The 20507-nt window shown below is 35.3% G+C and overlaps 1 protein-coding gene across 1 annotated transcript in view; it reads left to right on the forward strand.

Moving 5' to 3' along the window:
* The window catches only part of LOC150105732 (sarcalumenin-like), an 86808-nt gene that overhangs the window by 43637 nt on the left and 22664 nt on the right, over positions 1-20507 (forward strand). The window contains exon 4 of the mRNA XM_090394542.1: positions 10132-10304. Within this exon, the coding sequence (XP_090250668.1) occupies positions 10132-10304 (173 nt within the window). The remainder of the gene's footprint in view (positions 1-10131; positions 10305-20507) is intronic.

A 20507-nucleotide genomic window follows, 5' to 3' on the forward strand; every position in this document is an offset into this window, starting at 1 on the left:
AATAAGTGAACTTAGATGGACAAGAATAGGCCATTTTCAGTCAGGGGACTATATGGTGTTTTAGTCAGGACATGAGACAAGTCGTAAAAATGGAGTATCTTTCTTACTCAGGAAGAAGATGGCTAGGTATGTATTAGGTTATAATCCAGTGAGTGACAGATCATTTCTCTCAGAGTGAGTGGACATCCAATGAATATGACCATCATTCAGGTTTATGCATCTACTACAGAGGCACCAGAAGAAGACACTGAAAAATTTTATGGCAAGTTACAAGAAGTGATAGATGCAACACCAAAGCAAGATTTATGGCTACTTATCGGAGGTTGGAATGCAAAAGTGGGAGAGACTGAGGAACAAGGAATGACAGGTCATTTTGGTTTAGATATTTGTAATACTGCAGGGAAGAGACTAGTTGAGTTTATGCAGAGAATTCTTGTTTGTTGCTAATGCCTGCTTTAAACAGCCCACAAGAAGATTGTATACATGGTTATCACCCGATGGACAATACAGAAATCAAATTGACTATATACTTGGACAAAGATAATTCAGAAGTGCAATTCAGTCTGTCAAGACTTTTCCAGGTGCAGACTGTGGAACAGACCATGAGTTATTAGTGGCTATGATACATGTGAAATTACAGAAACTGAAAACAACACAAATGTCGATCAGATATGATCTTGGAAACATACTAGCTGAATACAATATTAGCATACAGAACAGATTCAATACATTCAATTTGTGTGAAAGAGAACCAGATGAACTATGGGAAAAGATTAAAGATATAATTAAAACAGAAGCAAAGAAGAATATTCTAACAGTTTGTAAGAAGAAGTCCAAATGGCTGTCAGAAGATATCATCAAAAACTGCTCAGAAAAGGGGGAAAATGAAGGCCACAGGAAATTTGAAGGAAGTATGGCATTTGAATGCAGAGTTTCAATAACAAAAAAAAAGCCAGAAGAGACAAGGAAAAATACTTTACCAGGAATGTCAACAAATAGAGGCCCAAAACAAGAAAGGAAAAACAATAGATCTTTTCAAAAAAAAGTCAGAGAACTAACAGGGAAGTTTAGTGCCAAGGTGACAATATTGAAAAGTAAACACAAAGAATATCTTACAGAAGCTGCAGATATCAAAGAAAGATGGAAAGAGTATACAAAAGCCCTTTACAGAAAAGACTCCAAAATTACTGAGAAATTTGAAGAGCAGGATTATACACAGGAGCCAGTACCACTGGAGAGTGAAGTGAGGTGGACACTGCAACAGCTATCCAGTATGAAGGCACCAGGAGGAGATGGAATACCTATTGAGCTGCTCAAAGCCCTAGGAAAAAAGGCAGTTAAAATTTTAACAGCTCTATGTCAGTGAATTTGGATCACAACTACATGGCCTAGAGCAGTGGTGGCGAACCTGTGTGTGTGTGTGTGTGTGTGTGTGTGTGTGTGTGTGTGTGTGTGTGTGTGTGTGTGTGCACGCCAAAAATTTTCAAATCGAGTTGCTGACGTGTCGGGCAGTTTTTAATAGGGGAAAAATTAATAGAAAATTAATCTAACTTAATTTATTTATAATATATATATATTTATTTATAATATTTATTTCTGTATAAATTTATAATGTTATTCAGTGTAAAATTTATTATTGTATTATTAAATTGATTTTCATTATGTTGGTTTAAAAAAAAAAAAAAAAGTAGTGAGAAAAATATTTATGCATTGTAACTCACCATTGAAGTTAGCTGAGCAAGGGAAGCAGTAGAAGGATGTCAACTTGTCGGCGAAATGCTTACCATATTTACTCGAAAATAACTCGCCCTCACGTATAACTGGCACCCCTGATTTTACTTTACGAAAAAAGACATTAAAAAGTATTGCATATGTCTCACACACGAAAAATGTTTAAACATGTTCATGTTGAGGCAATAATAACTCCCTGCGGTTAACAACACGCCCTCCCCAACAGCCATTATACTGCAGATGCAAGAAAAACAACTAGTTTTATTGTATCCCTGATTAAGGTACCGAGGCTTTTGCAATCTGTGTAATATATTTCTCAACAAATAGTGCAATTAGAGTCAGCTGGAATAAAAATGGTGCTAACTAATGAATCACATGTCCCCTCTCACAGAAACTACACTGTATAGACTGAGCAAAACTATATGTTGCACCGGAAACACAGTAGCTAAAAGCCAATTTTTCAATTACATGAAATAAGTGTTTGTTTTATTGCATTTGAAATTCTCCATGTCATTATGACAGATCACAAAGGCTAACTTCAAATAAAATTCTACCACGAATTGCAATATGCCATATAATGCATGTGTGAGTTCCTATGCCAGCTCAAACACAAACAAGCAGCAATTCAATCAAAATTCAACCAAAGTGTGAGTTGAACCCACCAATAAAGAGCAGTTCTGTCAGAATGATAAACGACACCCCGTCGTGAATGTGTTAAAACTAAGAAATATATAGTGAATGTTGTTATGACAGTTTCACATGTTATGGAATTCAGTTGAAGAGAATTAGCATTTCAACTCAACAATTGTAGGTTGCCTTTGTCATTGGGTCACGCGTTACTATCGCACCAATCATGTACACATCTTCATAGCTGCTCTCTGGTGTAAAACAAAATTTAACTTGTAAGTATTGTAACAATTAAAAAAAAAAGGTTTAATAATTTTTATAAGTGTATAAAAGGATATCACCTGTAAATCATTGATGTTCCAGCAAAATTCTCAGACGTGCCATAGGTTCGCCATCTGTGGCCTAGGGAATGGAAAAAAAATCAGTTTATATACCTTTATTGAAGAAAGGCAATGCAAGAGAGCGAAAATTATAGAACTATAGCACTGATTTCTCATGCAAGTAAAGTCTTACTTAAGATCATTCAGAATAGACTGGAACAATTCATGAAGAGAGAAATGCCAGATGAACAGGCAGGATTTCGAAGAGGCAGAGGAACAAGAGATCAAATCGCCAATGTGAGATGGATAATAGAAAGAGCACAGGAATATCAAAAGAATGTCTACCTTTGTTTCCTTGACTATAGCAAGGTTTTGACTCGTGAAACTGTGGAATGTGTTAAGAACAATGGTAGTCCCAGAGCATTTCATTATCCTTCTGAGGAATCTTTATTATGAATAAGAAGCTACTGTCTGAACAGATCTTGAAGAAACTGAGTATTTCACAATAGGTAAAGGGTGCTACAAGGATGTATTTTATCTCCATACCTGTTTGCAATACATTCGCTGATACATTCGCTGTATCACAATACAATTGTGATACAGCGAATACATTTTAAGAATGGCAGGGCTGGAGGAGTCTTCAGTTGGAATTAAAATTGGTGGAAAAAATATTAATAATTTGAGGTATGCAGATGGTACCACCTTGCTAGCAGAATGCAAAGAAGATTTGGAGGAACGTATTATGAAAGTTAAAGAAGAAAGTGCTAAATATGGTCTTAAACTTAACCTCAAAAAGACAAAAGTTATGGCAACATGTGAACTAGATGATTTTGAAGTAGATGGGAAGAAAATGGAAGCAGTTAACAATTTTGTGCTCCTAGGATCCCAAATTGATAAAGATGGTTATTGTACTGAAGAAGTTAGAAGAAGATTATTACTCGGAAAGGAATCAATGACAAATTTAAGCAAGATCTTTAAAGATATTAGCCTCGCAACAAAAATCAGAATTGTGAAAGCAATGGTAATTCCTGTGGTACTGTATGGATGTGAAAGTTGGACCCTGAGAAAGAGTGAAAGAAGGAAGATAGATGCATTTGAAGTATGAGTTTGGAGACGCTTACTAAGAATACCATGGACCGCAAAGCAAATCGATAAATCAGTGATAGACAGAATAAAGCCAGATTGCTCCCTCGAAGCTATGATCATCAAGCAAAAAATTGTCATACTTAGGACATATTATGCGAGCAAATGACAGTCTGGAGAAGATGATGACGCTTGCTAAAGTTGATGGAAGCAGGAGAAGAGGAAGACTAAGAATTAGATGGGTGGGTGGAGTTAAAGAAGCAACTGGAGTGCACTTGGAAATTCTGAAAGACATGGTCAGGGACAGATCTGAATGGAGAGCGTATGTTCGTGGGATCACCAGGAGTCGAAAACGACTCGATGGAACATATAACACACAATAAGACCGGTCATCACTTATGCATCTCCTTGCATGGAGCCACACTGCGAATACAAATATTCAAAAACTACAGAGATTACAGAACAAGTGCCTGAGGATGATGTCCCTTGGTTTATTAGAAACTCCCAGATCCATAGAGAAGTCAACATTCCTTACATCTCTTCCCTTCTCTTAGATCTAGCTGAGAAGTTCTTTACCAAGACAAGCAACCACCCAAACCCGTTGATCAAGGAAGCTTCAGAATATAATGAAGTGGAAAGCTACAAATACAGAAGGCCAAAGTCAATCTTACATCCAGCTGAACACTAATTTCACTGCCCTCACAGGGCGAGCTTATAGCTCATAAACACTCCATTCAAAATTCTTCCTTTACAGACAAAGGGGAATATGAAAAGCATTGTTTGCTTCAATTAACTCACCAAAAATGTTATTCATTCATTCTTAGTATCACCACCTCTGCGTCTGGCTCCCACTGACGAGACCTCAATAAACTAGTCTGGGTAGTGGCCCTTCCCTTAATGCATAGCATTATACATGTCCACAAGGAGATGTGCTTTGCATTATGGGAGATACTAAGATAAGTAGTGATGAGAGCTTGGTCCATCTTTACCACGAGTTGCCTCAGTCCTGAAGATACTTCAGGCACAAACTTGGTTTGATTACACTTGGATAAAGGATTAAACTAAATTTATTATATATCATCAGAGAGTATCAGTGTGACTTCTGCAAGGAAAGTTGACAACTAATCAAAGTTTTGTGCTCTGACAATTGTTAGAAAAACATTATGAACTTGATAAAGAATTATATTTTGATCAAGAATTACAGTTATTCCTCTCTAGTATTGGTGGACTATGAACAAACACATGACAGTATGCATCAAAATGCGCTATGGGATGCATTGATACTTTTTAGAATATTACAAAGTATATAAATATGACTGTTTAATTGCCATACCTTCTGCAATGTATGTTTCCTGCAGGAACATTCATCAAATTTTGAAATAAAATCTGGACATTGCCAGGGAGATGGCATATGACATCTCTCACTGACCCTGTTTGACCTAGCATTTGAAAAAGGTATTAGAGACCTAAATGAAACAGGAGGAATGAAATGAATGGGAATATTCTAAGGACAACATTGTTATCCTTGGAAACTTTTGGCACAATGTTATCCAACTGTGTCTAATATAATTAAGGAAGTAAGTCTATGAATCTTGTCATAAAGCAGGAAAAATATGTGCATTTTCAAGGACCCATCAGGATCCATTCAACTTGGTTATTGATAATTATATCCTTGAGCAAGTGAATAATTTTAAGTACCTAGGAGTCAACATTAGCAGCTATGATATGCATCAAGAGATAGAGGAGAAAAAATTGAGAAAGCCAATTATATATATATTGTAGTTTTATAACTCCTGAAATGCAGAATATTATCAAGAAAATCCAAAGAAAAACTGTTTAAGCCATCTCTATAACCAGTATTACCCTGTGGTTGTGAAAAATGATCAGCAACAAAGGGAGATATTAGAAAATTTATCACATTTGAAAGAAAACTACTGGAAAAAATTTCTGGACCATCTTACAATCAAAATACTACGCTGTGTGAATATGGGTCCCATGCTACCAAGAGCATCCCCAAGTTGCGGATAGGGGGAATGGCCTCTGGATACAGAGGTTAGCTGCAAATAAACAGGGAAACCTGTGAATAAGCAGTCATGGACAATGGGACAGCATCTACCTACAGGAAGTGGTGAGATGGACAGTGGCATGGTTATCTCTATAAAAAGCCACACATTTCCACTGATGGGGGATGTGACATGGCGAGATGTAACCACCATTCAATAAGTTACAGCCCGGTGGAAGTTGGGACAGCAACAACTTTCATCCTGATCAGTAGAAGATCACCATAAGTGACAACGGTGTGAAGGATACTGTGGTAGGCGGATAATCACGAAGAATAAGAAAAGGCTAGCACACTGAGCCCCCACCCTCTAGAAGGTTATTGCTGTAAGGAAGGCAAGGGGATACTACCTTGTTCTATTTTTCTCTAGTAAGATAGCAGTATGGATGGACATTCTAAAAGATAGTAAAGCACACAATGGCTCGGTACTTGTGCAGGGCAGGGGAAGAAGCAAGACTTCCCAGGTCGTAAACCAGCGAAATCCTTGTACATTCATTGGGACGTGGAATGTGAGAAACCCTCCTACAAATTTGAAGAGAGAAATGGGTAGATTAAAAATAGCCATATTGGGAATTAGTGAAATGAGATGGAATGGAACTGGAGACTTTTGGAGTGGTGATTACAGAATCATTTATTCAGGTGATGAGACAGCAAAAAGTGGAGTCACGGTGGTTCTCAATAAGGAACGGGAAAGAAGAGTAATCAATTCAGTAAAATGTAGCAGATTGATAATGGTAAAACTAAAAGCAAGACCAACAAATATAATAATACAAGCTTACATGCCTACTAGCAACCACAGTGATGATGAAGTTGAGAGAGTATATGTTGATATTGAGAATCTAATCAAACACACCAACAAAGGAAGATAATCTTATTGTCATGGTTGATTGGAATGCAGTCATTGCTGAAGGCAAAGATGGTAGAGAGGTGGGAAAGTACAGACTTGGATGCCGAAATGAAAGAGGAGATAGACTTTTGGAGTTCTGCCACCAATTCAATCTGATCATTACTAATACCTGGTATGAGGTACCAAAAAGAAAAAGGTATACTTGGGAAATGCCAGGGGATATATGAAGGCACCAAATTGATTATATTATGACAAGAAATAGATTTAAAAATCAAGTAAAATTATGCAAAAGTTACCCTGAAGCTGATGTTGACAGTGACCACAATTTGCTTTTATTGAAATGTAATCTGATATTTAAAAAGCTGTCACAACTAAGGAAAAGGCCCAGATGGAACATAAGTAACCTGAAAACATGGGAAAACCATAGAAACTATGAACAGCAAACTGATGAAAGCATTAAAACTGGAGAGAGAGAGAGAGGGGGGGGGAGCAAAACATAGAGTAAAAATGGACTCATTTGAAAGGTACAATCATCAAGGCTGCCAATGACTGCATAGGATTAAGGAACAAGCAAATAAAAAAGCCATGGATCACCCAGAACATTCTAGATCTAATAGATGAAAGAAGGAAATACAAAACCTCCCTAAAGGAAGAAAGCAAAGACAAATATAAACATATAAAAAATATGATAAATAGAAAGTGTAAAGAAGCAAAAGAACGATGGTTTACAGAGAAATGTAAAGAAATAGACTATCTAACAAAGACTGGGAGAATCGATAAAGCTTATAACATTATAAAAGGAATAAACCAGCAAAACAAGACAAGAAGTACAATTATCTAAAATAAACAGGGGAACATACTTATAGATATGTTCCCCTGTTTAGGAAGAAATAAGGAAGAAATTTCAGAAAGATGGAAGGAGTACTTAGAAGATCTAGACAACAAGACTATAGAAGATGAAACAAGACTTGATGTGGAAGAAATTGGTCCAACTATATTAAAAGATGAATTTGAATGGGCACTGAATGAATTGTCAAACAACAAGGCACCAGGCATTGATAACATCCCTTCAGAATTAATAAAATACTCAGGAAACATAACTTAGTCATACCTTTTCAAGATCATAAAGGATATTTATGAAACGGGGATCATACCCAAATATTTAACACAATGCTCTATCATACCCATTCCTAAAGTAAATAATGCAAACAAATGTGAAAATCATCGAACAATAAGCTTAATATCACATACTTCGAAAATACTACTCAAAATTATACAAAACAGACTAACAAGAAGGTTGAAGAATATGTTGGCAATGGCCAGTTTGGATTCAGGAAACAGCAGGTGACAAGAGAAGCAATCCTAGTGCTAAGAACAGTTATTGAAAGAAGATTTGAGAAGAATCAAAATACTCTGATAGTCTTTCTTGACTTGGAGAAAGCCTTCGACAGTATTGACTGGAACCAAATGTTTCATCTCCTAAAAACAATAAAGGTAAATTGGAGAGATAGAAGGCTCATATTTAATCTTTTACAAGCATCAAGAAGCCCTAATAGAAGCAGCCAGCAATAAAACAAAAACCACAATAGCAAAAATATGTAGAGGTGTAAGACAGGAGTGCTCTCTTTCACCCATATTGTTTAATCTGTACATTGAAGATGCAATAAATAAATTGAAAGAACTAGTAGAAACAGGAATTAAGATAAATGGAATTGATATTAACTGGCTACAGTTCACAGATGATATAGTAGTTATAGCTGATAACGGAAACAAACTGAAAGCTGCCCTGACAAAGATGGGAGAAATTTTCACACAGTACAGCCTAAAAATTAATTATAAGAAAAGAAAATTATTAATTACAAGTAAAGCAAATCCAATGAATATAAACCTGGAAATAAATAAATAACCTAATACAACAGGTATTCTCTTTTAAATGGAAGAAACCACTCAGATATTAAAGTACAAATAATCCTAGCCAAAAAAAGCATTATGCAACAGAAGAAATATTTTTACCAGTAAAGGACTTGGCATCCAGCTCAAAAAAAGGCTAGTGAAAACATACATATTGAGCATTGCATTATATGGTTGTGAGACCTGGACTCTAACAAAATAAGACATCAAAAAGTTGGAGGCATTTGAACTTTGGTGCCGGAGAAAGATGATGAAAATTAGTTGACAGAAAGGAAAAGTAATGAAGTTCTAAATATAGTTCATGAAGAGCAGTCCAGTCATTAATGAAACACATCAATATGAGAAAAAAAAGCTTAATTGCACACCATTTGAGGCATGGGGGGCAGGGGGGGGGTAGACTGATTACAGAAATAATGGAGGGGACTGTAGAAGGAAAGAGGCCATGAGGCAGACCAAGAATTTTTTATATAAATAACATAATGATGCTAACTGGCACTAAGAGTTATGAAGAGATAAAAAGGAGGTCACAAGACAGGATGTTGTGATGTGCTGCTATAATTACCAATCTTCGGATTAATGCACCAAAGAAGGAGAACTACAAAAGTTGTTTCAAAGGTCCAACATTATATCATCTGTAAGAAGTAAGAGAATTGAGTGATGTGGTTATGCTTGGAGAACAGATGACCAGGTAATTAAACAAGTACTTACAAATAAAACTGACAAGAAAAAAAAAAAAGACTCGCATGAAGACTCCCCAAGTACGATTGATGGATGTGCTAATGAAAGACCTAAGACAACTGGATGGACATTTTACACCAGATGCAGCATTAGAACCTAAATAGTCCAGTGAGCTGTTGAAGATGTGTACATTTTGGATTACATAGCCATCTAAAGGACAGATTAAAATGTAATAAAGCACACTAAAAAAATGCTGTGCTTTTCAAAAAATTTGACAATACAAGATCTTTTAACATCCCTTACCAATCTGTTGCTTAAATCAAAATATTTAGAAGAAAGATCAGTGAATTTACAATTTGAAGAAACTTGTTAATTCTACAGTGCAATAGATTCAACCATAGAACACAGGTTTACACAAATTAGGATATACGGTGTGTGAGTTTTTTCAATTTAATAGTACTAGCAGGTAAAAGATTAAAAATCACTGTTTTTAAATTAGTATTTGTGCTTTGAATGAAGAAATACAACTTTTATGTTTCATCCTTAAGAATATTTAATAACAAAACATATAAAATGTCATAACTTTAGGGTGATTGATCATTCTTCATAGATATGGTAAAGATTTAATGATACATCTGATTAATATGATTTGTAGTACAGAAATTATGAGAAAAGTAGTCTTTCAGTATTTGCAGTTCATAGCTAGAAAGTGTGGGGGGGGGGGTTAAAGCATGGCTTACGAGTATTTCATCTTTCTCTTCTGATAGTGATTTGTGCTATTTTTTTAAATTATTTAATATTGTATTTCTAATTTAACTGTATTTAGTTTATTATGTTGCGATGCATTTTTTTTTTGTTTGTTTGATTGATTTTAGGTGCTCAGCCAACCACTTCAGATTTTACAGTTATTTCCTATGGGCCTACTTACAAAGTTGTTGAAGGTTTGGTACTAACTATGAATAGTAGTTATTCCTCTCTTGAAAAGTTTGGTCAAAATTTCTTATCAAGACTAGAAGGTGTTCAGATTCCTAGCAAAATTCTGAAAAAGGTATGTGTAAAAGAACTTTTGTTTAAGCACTGGATATATATGAGTGCAGATTGTATTTCAGTGGGTTCAAAACTTTTGCCATTGAAATAAATTGTGATTGTAAGGAGAGATTGTATCTTCATTGAGGCAAGTTACCTGGGATTTGACATCTACAATCCACTAAATATATTGTTGCTGATTTTGCTTATGAAAAATGCTTGTTTTTATATTTTAAACATGATTTTATTAGAATTTGAGCAACATTTTATTTATAAAAAAAAATTAATCCTCTCAAAACTTCAAATACAGGCAAAAATAAATTAATAATAATAATAATGATACTAAAATCAAAATCTTAACAAGTATGGAAATAATTAGAGACATTAAAAAAAAAAAATGCTTATCACTGTGATTTAATACTATTGACAATTTATTTTTAATCATTAGCAGCATATCATTGGTATTGTTTTGAATTGTTTTACAACTGTGAATAGTCCAATTTGAAATTGAGATAACAGCAAATTTTAGTAAATATCCTAAATATCAAATTTCATTAAATGCTATCCTATCAGAGCAGAGCTATTTTGCATAATTTTGAATAACTTTGGAAAGTGATTTTAAACCAAAATTTAAGATTGCTCAAAAATTTTCTGTAAAGATCCCAAATATCAAATTTCAATATCCATCTGATCAAGAGGAGCTATTATATGCATATGGATGGATAATCAAAGCAAGCTTAACAGATGTTTTCCCACTGGTTCAGGACTCAAGAGTATACAGAAGATTTGAAATTGGAAGTTATCGCTATTTAGTGTTGAGCAGGATAGAATTGAATTTCATATTGAAAGAAAGTTCTAAAGCTAATCAAAGTTGAGCAGCTTTCAGAGCTGAACTGTAGACTCAAATGCACAAACATTATTCAAGAGAAAGTGAAAGAGAGATTGAAAACAAGAACTAAACATGGAGAGTCATTGGAAAACCCTGAAGAAACCATTGAATAATTCATCCATAGAGATATAGGTAAGGTTGTCTTCAAGGATAGAAAATTAAAACTCTTTAGGAAATTTCATTATCCATCTGACCAGAGAAGCTATTATATGCATATGGAATTATAAACAGCAAATTTAACAGGTGTTTGAATTTTCCAGAAAATGACAATTTCAACGTTACATAAGCACAAAAGTTTCTTAAGGGATGTGAACACCATAATCTTAGAGGTGCTCTCTCTCTCTCTCTCAGACAGTCTTCATTGTTACTTTGCATAGGCTGCTTTCTGATTTGTAATTAGTAGCCATCTGTTTTGAATTGTTTTAATATTTTGAGATTAATTTTGTTTGGTTTACTTTACAAATCAATGCAATATATAATTAAAAACATAGGCATGTTTTTTTTTTCTTTATCAAATACCTGATATGCAATCAAGGGATGTGCAGGATAATATAATAATATATGAAAAGTTGACATTATTATTAACATCCTGTAAACAATTTTCCACCAAGATAGAGGTGGATTAATACAGTAAAAAGTGCCCTAGAAGACAAAATTATAAGATCTGATGATGTTAGCGTCTTGACAGGTAACATTGATTTGGAGGAAAACTGTGGATAGGACGTTAGTGGTGATGTAAGTTTTTCATGTATCATATGCTGTACACCCCTTGAGGGTATATGTCAGGAATTTAATGATGATGATATTAGCTATTTAGGTGGGGCTTTTTAGAGTTGCCTGTTATTGTTGATTTACCATTCTATGATAGGCATCTTCAGTATATTAGCAAAAAAATTTTATATAAAATAAGTTTTTATTTTAGTTTCCTTCTGTTTTTATATTTTTTTATATTTGATTATGCCAACTCATCGTATTCCATTATTAAAACAAGCCTGTAATTTCTGGCAATTCAAATTACTGTGTAACTAAGTGAAAAACGTTTTACAGCTATCTGTGATCCAGGTGATACACCTTATTACTACTTGTATATGGGAAATATATAACTTTTGCATTGCTTCAACCTTGGTATCCTCTTGTGTATGGAGCCCCATTGATGAGACCTCAATAAAGGTCAGAATAGTCTGGGTAGTAAGCTTTCCACCCACCCCACCCCTGTATTTAGCATTATTCTGAAAGGAAGTGTGTTTTGCATTATGGGATACTAAGGCAATTGATATGAAGTCGTCAGCCTCTATGTACAAGTAGCCTAGTTGTGAAGATTCTTCACTTGCCAACTGTGTTTTACTTACACCTTAGATAAAAGATTAAAAAAATATATAATTTCTTGGCAAACATTTACTTTGTGATCAAATGAAAAACCTTTCTACAAAACATAAAGAATTGGGATGATCTATTCATAAATCACTCAAAATGATAACATGAAAAAGTACAATTCAAATAATAATGGAAGACAATGGAAACAACTAGAAGAAAATGGCAATCTATAATCAGTGTTTAAATTTCAAAATGTTATGAAATTATAACCAAAATCATAATAAGCTAAATATGTGTAGTCTGTATACCATTAAAATCATAATTTGAAAAATTTAGCTGATCACTCCAGTTACGAGAGGAAAGAAACAGAAGTGATGAACAATAATCAGTATATTATTCAGCCTTGGGGGGGGGGGGTGATAGACGTAGCAGATGTGAATGTCATCTTGATTGGACCGAGTGATGTACAGCTGACATCTTAATACTGATCTCTTAGAACTGTAAATTAAAAAACTATTACAATATATGGTATTTTTTTAAAATTCAGAGTTAGGTAAAAGTTACGAAATTTGTTTGGGTAACAGCTCATTCTGTGTTTGAAAGACTATGATATTAAAAAAAAAAATTCTGAATTTGTAGTTTAGAATTTTTGAACTTTTGACCTAAATGTTTGATTTTAATTTAAGCTAATGTAACCTTTTGAAATATAAACATCAATTTTAGATTTTTATTTTGGTAGTTTCATACTCTTCTAGTTCTTTCATATTCCTATTATTGTTTGGTTTGTATTCTTTCGTGTTGTTGTTTTTGTGTACATTGTATGTAGTTCCTGCCAATGCTTTTGTTCTGTTGTCACTTTATGATTCACCACCATTGTTTATTTATTATTATTTTTGTTGTTGTTGTTTTGTTTATTTCTACACTTTTCTTTTGTTATGTTTCATGTGTTTTTCCTTTGTGTTCTGTAGTCAGTGTATGATTTCTTATGATTTTTCCTCTGTGTTTTGTAATTAATGCAATTTCCTGCCATTTCCTTTGTCTCCTGATTGTGACATCATTTGCTGGAAATTCATTTCATTATCATGAAGGTTTTCAGCTTTTACTGTTTGTAATAATAAACTTAAAATAGCATTGGTTCTATGAGACTTGGGTCAGAACTTTTCCATAGTTTGTTATAGTGCATCATTTTGTTAAAGTGGCTTTCACTGTGTTGTATGTCTGTTGTATAAATTATAAACATGCTTACTCCTGGATTATTATATTATATTACTCTTGAAAGGGAGATTTTGTAAGCATTTATTCTGTCTTGAGTAGACCACAGTTTTGCTTGGAAAATTTCATTTACCATTAAAATGCTGTTCTATTGCTATAAATTTTAACATGCATACATTATTCTGTTGTACTTTTTTTTATATGGGTAGAGAAATTGTGTAAAGTGTCTGCTTGTTTAACAGAATAAAATAGGATTTATTGTGTTGTTTAAACAATCAATTTTTGAAGTGGCTATTTGTAATAGTCCTTTAATTTTTTAATTAAGCCAGCATTTCCCAGACTATGTTCTGCAGAACACCAGTGTTCCATGAAAAATTATCAAAATTAATATGAGCTTGGAATGGTTTTGAATGATGCAAACAAGTTCAAACATGTTTGAAAATCAGGCGCTCCTCACTTTGCGTGTGGATTGTGCTATTAAGGCCAGCATGCGCTGGCCTTGACTTAGCTGCTGGCTGACAGCCGCCTGCAGTTGCCGACACCTCAGAGCATGAGTGAAGTACGGAGATATCTATTCTAGGAAACATGCGGTCAAAAGCGAGGTCAGTATGATGTGCTGCTACCCAGCATGCCTGTAGTGTGCGCTGTCACATTTTTGCAATGCAATACAGCCTGTTGCCATGATAGTGTGCACTTAGCTTTATATTGAATATGAGACTGATGATACTTGACTCTAACCAAGGTGGTTCCGTTCAAATTTCAGGATTTGTGAAGTTTTCTGTCGTAGGACAAGTTTGAGAAATACTGAAATAAGCTATGGCTGACGAAAGTGTAGTACTTAAAAAAAAAAAAAAAAAAAAAAAACTTTATGCAAATGGTAACATGCAGAAAGTTTTAGAAAAATTCATTTAAAGAATTTAGAAGCAAAATCAATTAAATTTGTTTAATTAATGAATTAACAACGATATATCTTCAACATTATTGATTTTTGCGAGTGGTCATTTAATTTAGTACTTGTGCAAAATTAACTATTTTTATCTGTTTTGTTGTGTTTATTCATCAGAAAATCAGAGTATTATAGTATACTGGTGTAGATTTTTGTGTTTTTTGAGTATTAGTGTATTTATATAACATTTTTGTGATATTGTCAGCCTGGCACCAATGTGACGAACAATGGTGGCAAAGACCATATTATCCAGTGATTTGAATTTGTGGGATATCAGTGCAGTGTGTGCAAAATATATGCATCAAGAAAATTAAAGAATATGTGGAAAGAAATTGAAACTAGAGAGAGAGAGAATGTATTAAGTATTTTAAAAGCGAGTGTCTGTTAGGTGATGAGATTGCAACAAATACTGACAATAAGATGGAAAATGATGTTAATAATGTTGAACGTGCAGCTGTGGAAATAGAGGAGAATGAAATACATATGAATAAAGAAATAGCTCACTTAAATGTTATCCTTCATAGGACAAAGCACGAAATTGAAAAACTGCAGAACATCAAGAGTTAAGCAGGACTGGAAAAAAAAAAAGAAAGAAGCTGGATATTAGCCATGCCATCCAGATACAAAAAGGTAAGTCGAAAAAAATAATTGTTTTGGTTGGTAGCAATGATTTGAGAGGCGAAAGTATTCTATGAGAGAGGATGTACAGGATTTGTTAGAAGAAGCAAAACTTAAGAGCAAGAAGGTAAAGTTTGTAAGTCTTCTACCATGCTATGATAGAAGCGAACTGAGGAGGAAGGTGTTGATAGCCAGTGAGTCTATACGTAGATTGTGCAAAAGGAATGATGTAAAATTTGTTGATCTCTGGTCTCTGTTTGACGAAAAGAAGGATTTAGAAATTTTTTTACCTTGGGTGTAATATACGTTAAAGATACCAAGAAATTTTATACTTGGTTTTAATCCTTTTCCCAAGTAAGCAAAACAAAGTTTTGCCCATGAAATATATTCACATCTGAGCTATTTGTATATAAAGGCTGCTAATAACTTCATATCACTTTTATATCACTAAATATAAATTGTGAAATATATATTTAGTGATATATGCATATTAAATATAGTGATATGAAGTCATTAGCCTCTATATACAAGTAGCTCAGACGTGAATATATTTCACGGGCAAAACTCTGTTTTGCTTACTTGGGAAAAGGATTAAAACCAAGTATAAAATTTCTTGGTATCTTTAACGTATATTACAGCCAAGGTAAAAAACTTTCTATATCTTTCTCTCATCCAGAGATTTTTATTAAAAAGGTCAATCACCTTTTGCCTACTTGTATATGAGATATGTATGGCTTCTGCATTACTTCAACTTTCAGGTCTAGCTCCCACTGAAGAGACCTCAATAAAGGTCGAAACCAGTTGGAAGCTTGGTGCTCGGCTGTTGCTGTCACCCAGGTTCTCAGTGGGGGGGGGGGGGGGTAATGAATGACAATGCTGTAGCCCGTGAAGTTAACTGAGGGACAGCTGTTGCTGTTATCCCTCAGATGACATATGAGCAGCTCTGCTCGGTGGTGGGGTGAGCCTGCCACATGTAGAGCCAACCGGCTCTGAGAGTTCTTCTCAGTGGCAGGGTGAGCCTGTTACTGAGGGAAACAGTGCTGAGTTTTTGGAATTTGACCTGTACTTGAACATTCAATAAAGGTCGAAAACCGATCTGGATAGTGGCCCTTCCCATTATGCATTGCATTATACATGCCTGAAAGGAGGATGTGTGCTTTGCATTATGGGATACATACTAAGGCAAGTGATATGAAGTCATTAGCCTCTATATACAAGTAGCTCAAATGTGAATATATTTCATGCACAAAACTTTGTTTTGCTTACTTGGGAAAAGGATTAAAACCAAGTATAAGATTTCTTGGTATCTTTAACGGAAAGAAGGATTTGTACAATGTAGATGGACTACATCTTGAATGGTTTTAGTGTTAGGTGTGTGGAGAGAGCTTTGTTCACTGACATGCTGACATTCAAATTCAGAGTAAACTTAAGGCAATTAGGGTGAAAGCAAGTAAATTTGTGTGAAGGCACCCATGAAATGAGTGAGTGTGAGAAATGAGTAATCTAGTCTCTCAAGCAAAAATATTGAATAGGGTAGTCAATTCAGAAAGTAAATAAGGGGAATAAAGGTATGTTGCTGTTTCTATATACTGATTCCAGAAGTATCAGGAACAAGAGGGAGGAGTTTTTGGCATTGGTTAGTGCGGCCCCGCTAAACGTTATAGGCATTAGTGAGACCTGGCTAACAGCAGATGATGTAGTTACTGGGATTGAATGTGAAGGGTTTAGTATTTTCAGAGAAGATAGGATGGGAGGGAGGAATACTGCTGATAATAGCAGATGAATTGCAACCAAAAAAAAAGAGAAGATGGGCAGGGAGGGTGGCTGTTCATTTGAAGCAATCTGGTGTAAGATAAAGACCAATAAGACAAAATATACAGTTGGTTGTTGCTATAGGCCAGGGAATTCCACAGATGATCTGGAAGACATGCATTTTTGAAAATTATGGAGACAACTACTGTGTTTGAATAAAAATTTTAGTTTAATATAACTAAAATCTGCATTCAACGTTTTGACCTTGTCAAGGTCATCTTCTGGAGCATACACCTATACACAGAAAACAAGCTACACTACAATCAAACTGGTTTGTTAAAGATACTGACCAACCGTTGCAACAGTTGTTGGCCTGACCTCTGGTGAAAAAAAAAAAAAAAAATTATACATCAACGCTAGAGTCCTATTATTAGTGTTATCCGTTGGTTGTAGAAATACATTGGGCGTAACAAGTATCTATCTATATACATGTATTAACATCATGATTATACTTGTACATTCCAGCCAGTTGGTATGAAATGGTTTCTAATACTAGCTGAAGATTGGCTAGAGTCCTGACTAATGCTGGATCTTATATATTAGGTAAGTTGAATGTGTGCCATCCAGATCCTTGGAATTTTCATGCCATCTTTGTTGTTGATATTTGGGTGGTTTATCAGGATTTCACAGGCTTCCTTAAATTTCCTTTCATACCAGGTTTTTGTGTGGTGTAAAGAGCGGGTGCTTTTCCAGTTGATTTGGTGTAAGGTGTTGAGTGTGTGGTCTGAGAGGCCTGCTTCACCATAATGGTTATATTTAATGCCTAATGTGTTCTTTCTTGCATATAGGGATTGTCCGTCCTGTTTCACCAACGTATGGTAAGTTAGGGGGCAGCAGATGCAATAGACTCCAAGATGTGCTAATGGGAGGAGAGGATCTTTAGAGGAGTTGAATATGGTTTTAAGTTTAGTGGGTGGTTTGAAGGTGGCATTGAGGTTATAATGTTGTAGGATTCTGTTGATTTTTTCTGATAGCCCTTTAATATATGGGATAGATATGGTTTTACTGTAATCTAGATTCGTTTTTGTTATTGTTTTATGGAGTATTTTATTAATAGTATTTTTGTTATAGCCATTATTTATGAATGTGTCACTGATGATTTTTAGTTCTTGTTTCAGGGCTTGCTGGTTGAAGCAAATTGTTGTAGCTCTGTTTTTTAAGGGTGTTAATGACTCCATATTTTTGTGATAGGTGGTGGTATGAATTAGCATGTATGTATTGGCCAGTGTGTGTGTCGGTTTTCGGTAGACCGTGAAGGATAGACTGCCTGAAGGAAGACGTGACTAGTGTGTCTAGGAACGGGAGCAAATTTTGATTTTCGATTTCGATGGTGAATTGTATACGTTTGTGTTGTTTGTTCAGGTGGCTAAGGAATGTGTTTAGCGTTTGTCGCACGTGTGGCCAGATCGCGAAAACATCAACATATCTAAGCCAGACGGTCGGTCTTAGCGTGGTGGAATCCTTTGCTCAAAAGTTTCCATGTAGATATTAGCGATTGGGGATAGTGGTGAGCCCATGGCTGTACCTTCTTTCTGTAGGTAAAATTTGTTTTGCCACATGAAGTAACCGACTGTAGTACGTGGGCAAAGAGGGCCGTAATGTCGGGTGGAAATTTGTTCTGTAGTAGGAGAATTGTGTCATTGATGGGGACATTAGTGAAAAGGGCAGAAACGTTGAAACTGACTAATAAGTCATCTTTGTCGAGTGTTATGTTTTTAATTTTGTTTATAAAGTGTTGTGTGTTTTTTATGTAGGAGGGGGAATGACCTACCAACTCCTTGAGTGTTGTCGCTAATTTCTTGGCCAAGTGGTAATTGGGACTGTCTATTCCTTCTACGATTGGTCAAAGGGGCACATTTTGTTTGTGTATTTTCAGGACCCATATATTCTGGGGGGGGGGGCATAGTGGGGTTTGAGTTTTTTAACCATGTCTGGTGGTCAAGAAGTGACGGACTTGAGTAGTTTCTCTGTTTTATCCTTTATCCTTTTTTGTTGGGTTATAATTTACCAGCTTATATGTGTTATCGGCTACTAGTTGATTCATTTGAAGTACGTATGTTGACCTGTCAAGGACGACAGTGGCATTGCCTTTATCCGATTTTGTTATTATTATGTTTTGTTTGGCTTTTAATAACTTAATTGCTGCTAGTTCTGTTTTTGTGAGATTGTTCTGTATGGTTTTCTTAGTGTTCAGGACATTACTAGTTTCTAGTCGTATTTTATCTGCTATATTGTTAGGTAGGGACCTGATGCCTCTTTCTATGTGGTAGATAAAATCCAATTTGTTTATCTTTTTAGGTGCTATTGCGTAGTCAAGTCCTTTATTCAGTAGTGTAAGTTCGCCGTTGTTCTGGGTGTGGCTTGATAGGTTGATCACATAGTTCTTGCTTGCCGGTGGTTGGTCGCTCCTTGTCTTCATTGTTGGTGTTTATCAGGGAGGAGGGCTTCTGATTGGATGGATTCCTGTGATTGGCCACCATATTTTGCCATTGTTTCAAACTGTTGAATTTGGTCTTGAGTTTTTCTTTATTCTTTTCCAGAGTATATTTGGCCGAATTGTCAGTAATTATTTCATGTACTTGTAGAATGTCTGGATTAATATAGTTCGATAGTTCGGATTGCAATTTTGAAACCAGATTTTGTGTTGTTGCTAGGTTTTGGCGGGCTGTTTGGATCTGTTCTCTGAGCATTGCTTTTTCTGTGCGGTCATAAATACGGAGTGCCTTAGCGGACGTAAATTTCTTTTTTAGCCTGATGCAGATAGGAATAAGGTTATTGTCTCTGCATCTCTTTAAAAAGGCCAGCCGATTGATCAAGAGGGAAATACGAATCTTTAACTTACCATAGTGATTGCAGTGCTTGTGGGTATCATTTCCATGGATGATCTGAATCCTTTCTTTTAAGCTTACACGGTAGTTGTCTCCATAATTTTCAAAAATGCATTCAGATCACCGTGTAAGCTTAAAAGAAAGGATGATCTGGAAGACATGCATTTCCAAATTAGTCCAATGTGTACAGGTCAAGTGATTATTATGGGGGACTTCAACTATGGAGATATAGACTGGAAGGAAGAAAGATCACATGGCAGAAAGGTAGCAGAATTTATACACCTCCTGAGAGATAATTACTAAAGGCAGCATGTGATGGAGGGGACTAGGGGTGGGAGAGTATTGGACTTGGTCATAGGATCAGAAGAGCTATCCATAACCAAGGTGAGAACATCGCCTCCAATTGGTGAAAGTGACCATGTGGTCTTGACTTGGAGATTGTAAAACATGAGGAATATTCTATCAAGAAGGGATATTTGTGGAACTAAAAGGCAGGTGATTATGACATGCTTAGGAAAAAGCTTAAATCTGTACTATGGCATAAAACATTGCAGGATAAAGATGTTAGTAGTGCATGGTATATAGTTAAGGATCATCTAGAGCAGG

Source organism: Typopeltis vanoorti, chromosome 6 (assembly GCF_054136105.1).
Source record: "Typopeltis vanoorti isolate ZY-2024b chromosome 6, IOZ_Tvanoo_1.0, whole genome shotgun sequence".
Classification (NCBI taxonomy): Eukaryota; Metazoa; Arthropoda; class Arachnida; order Uropygi; family Thelyphonidae; genus Typopeltis; species Typopeltis vanoorti.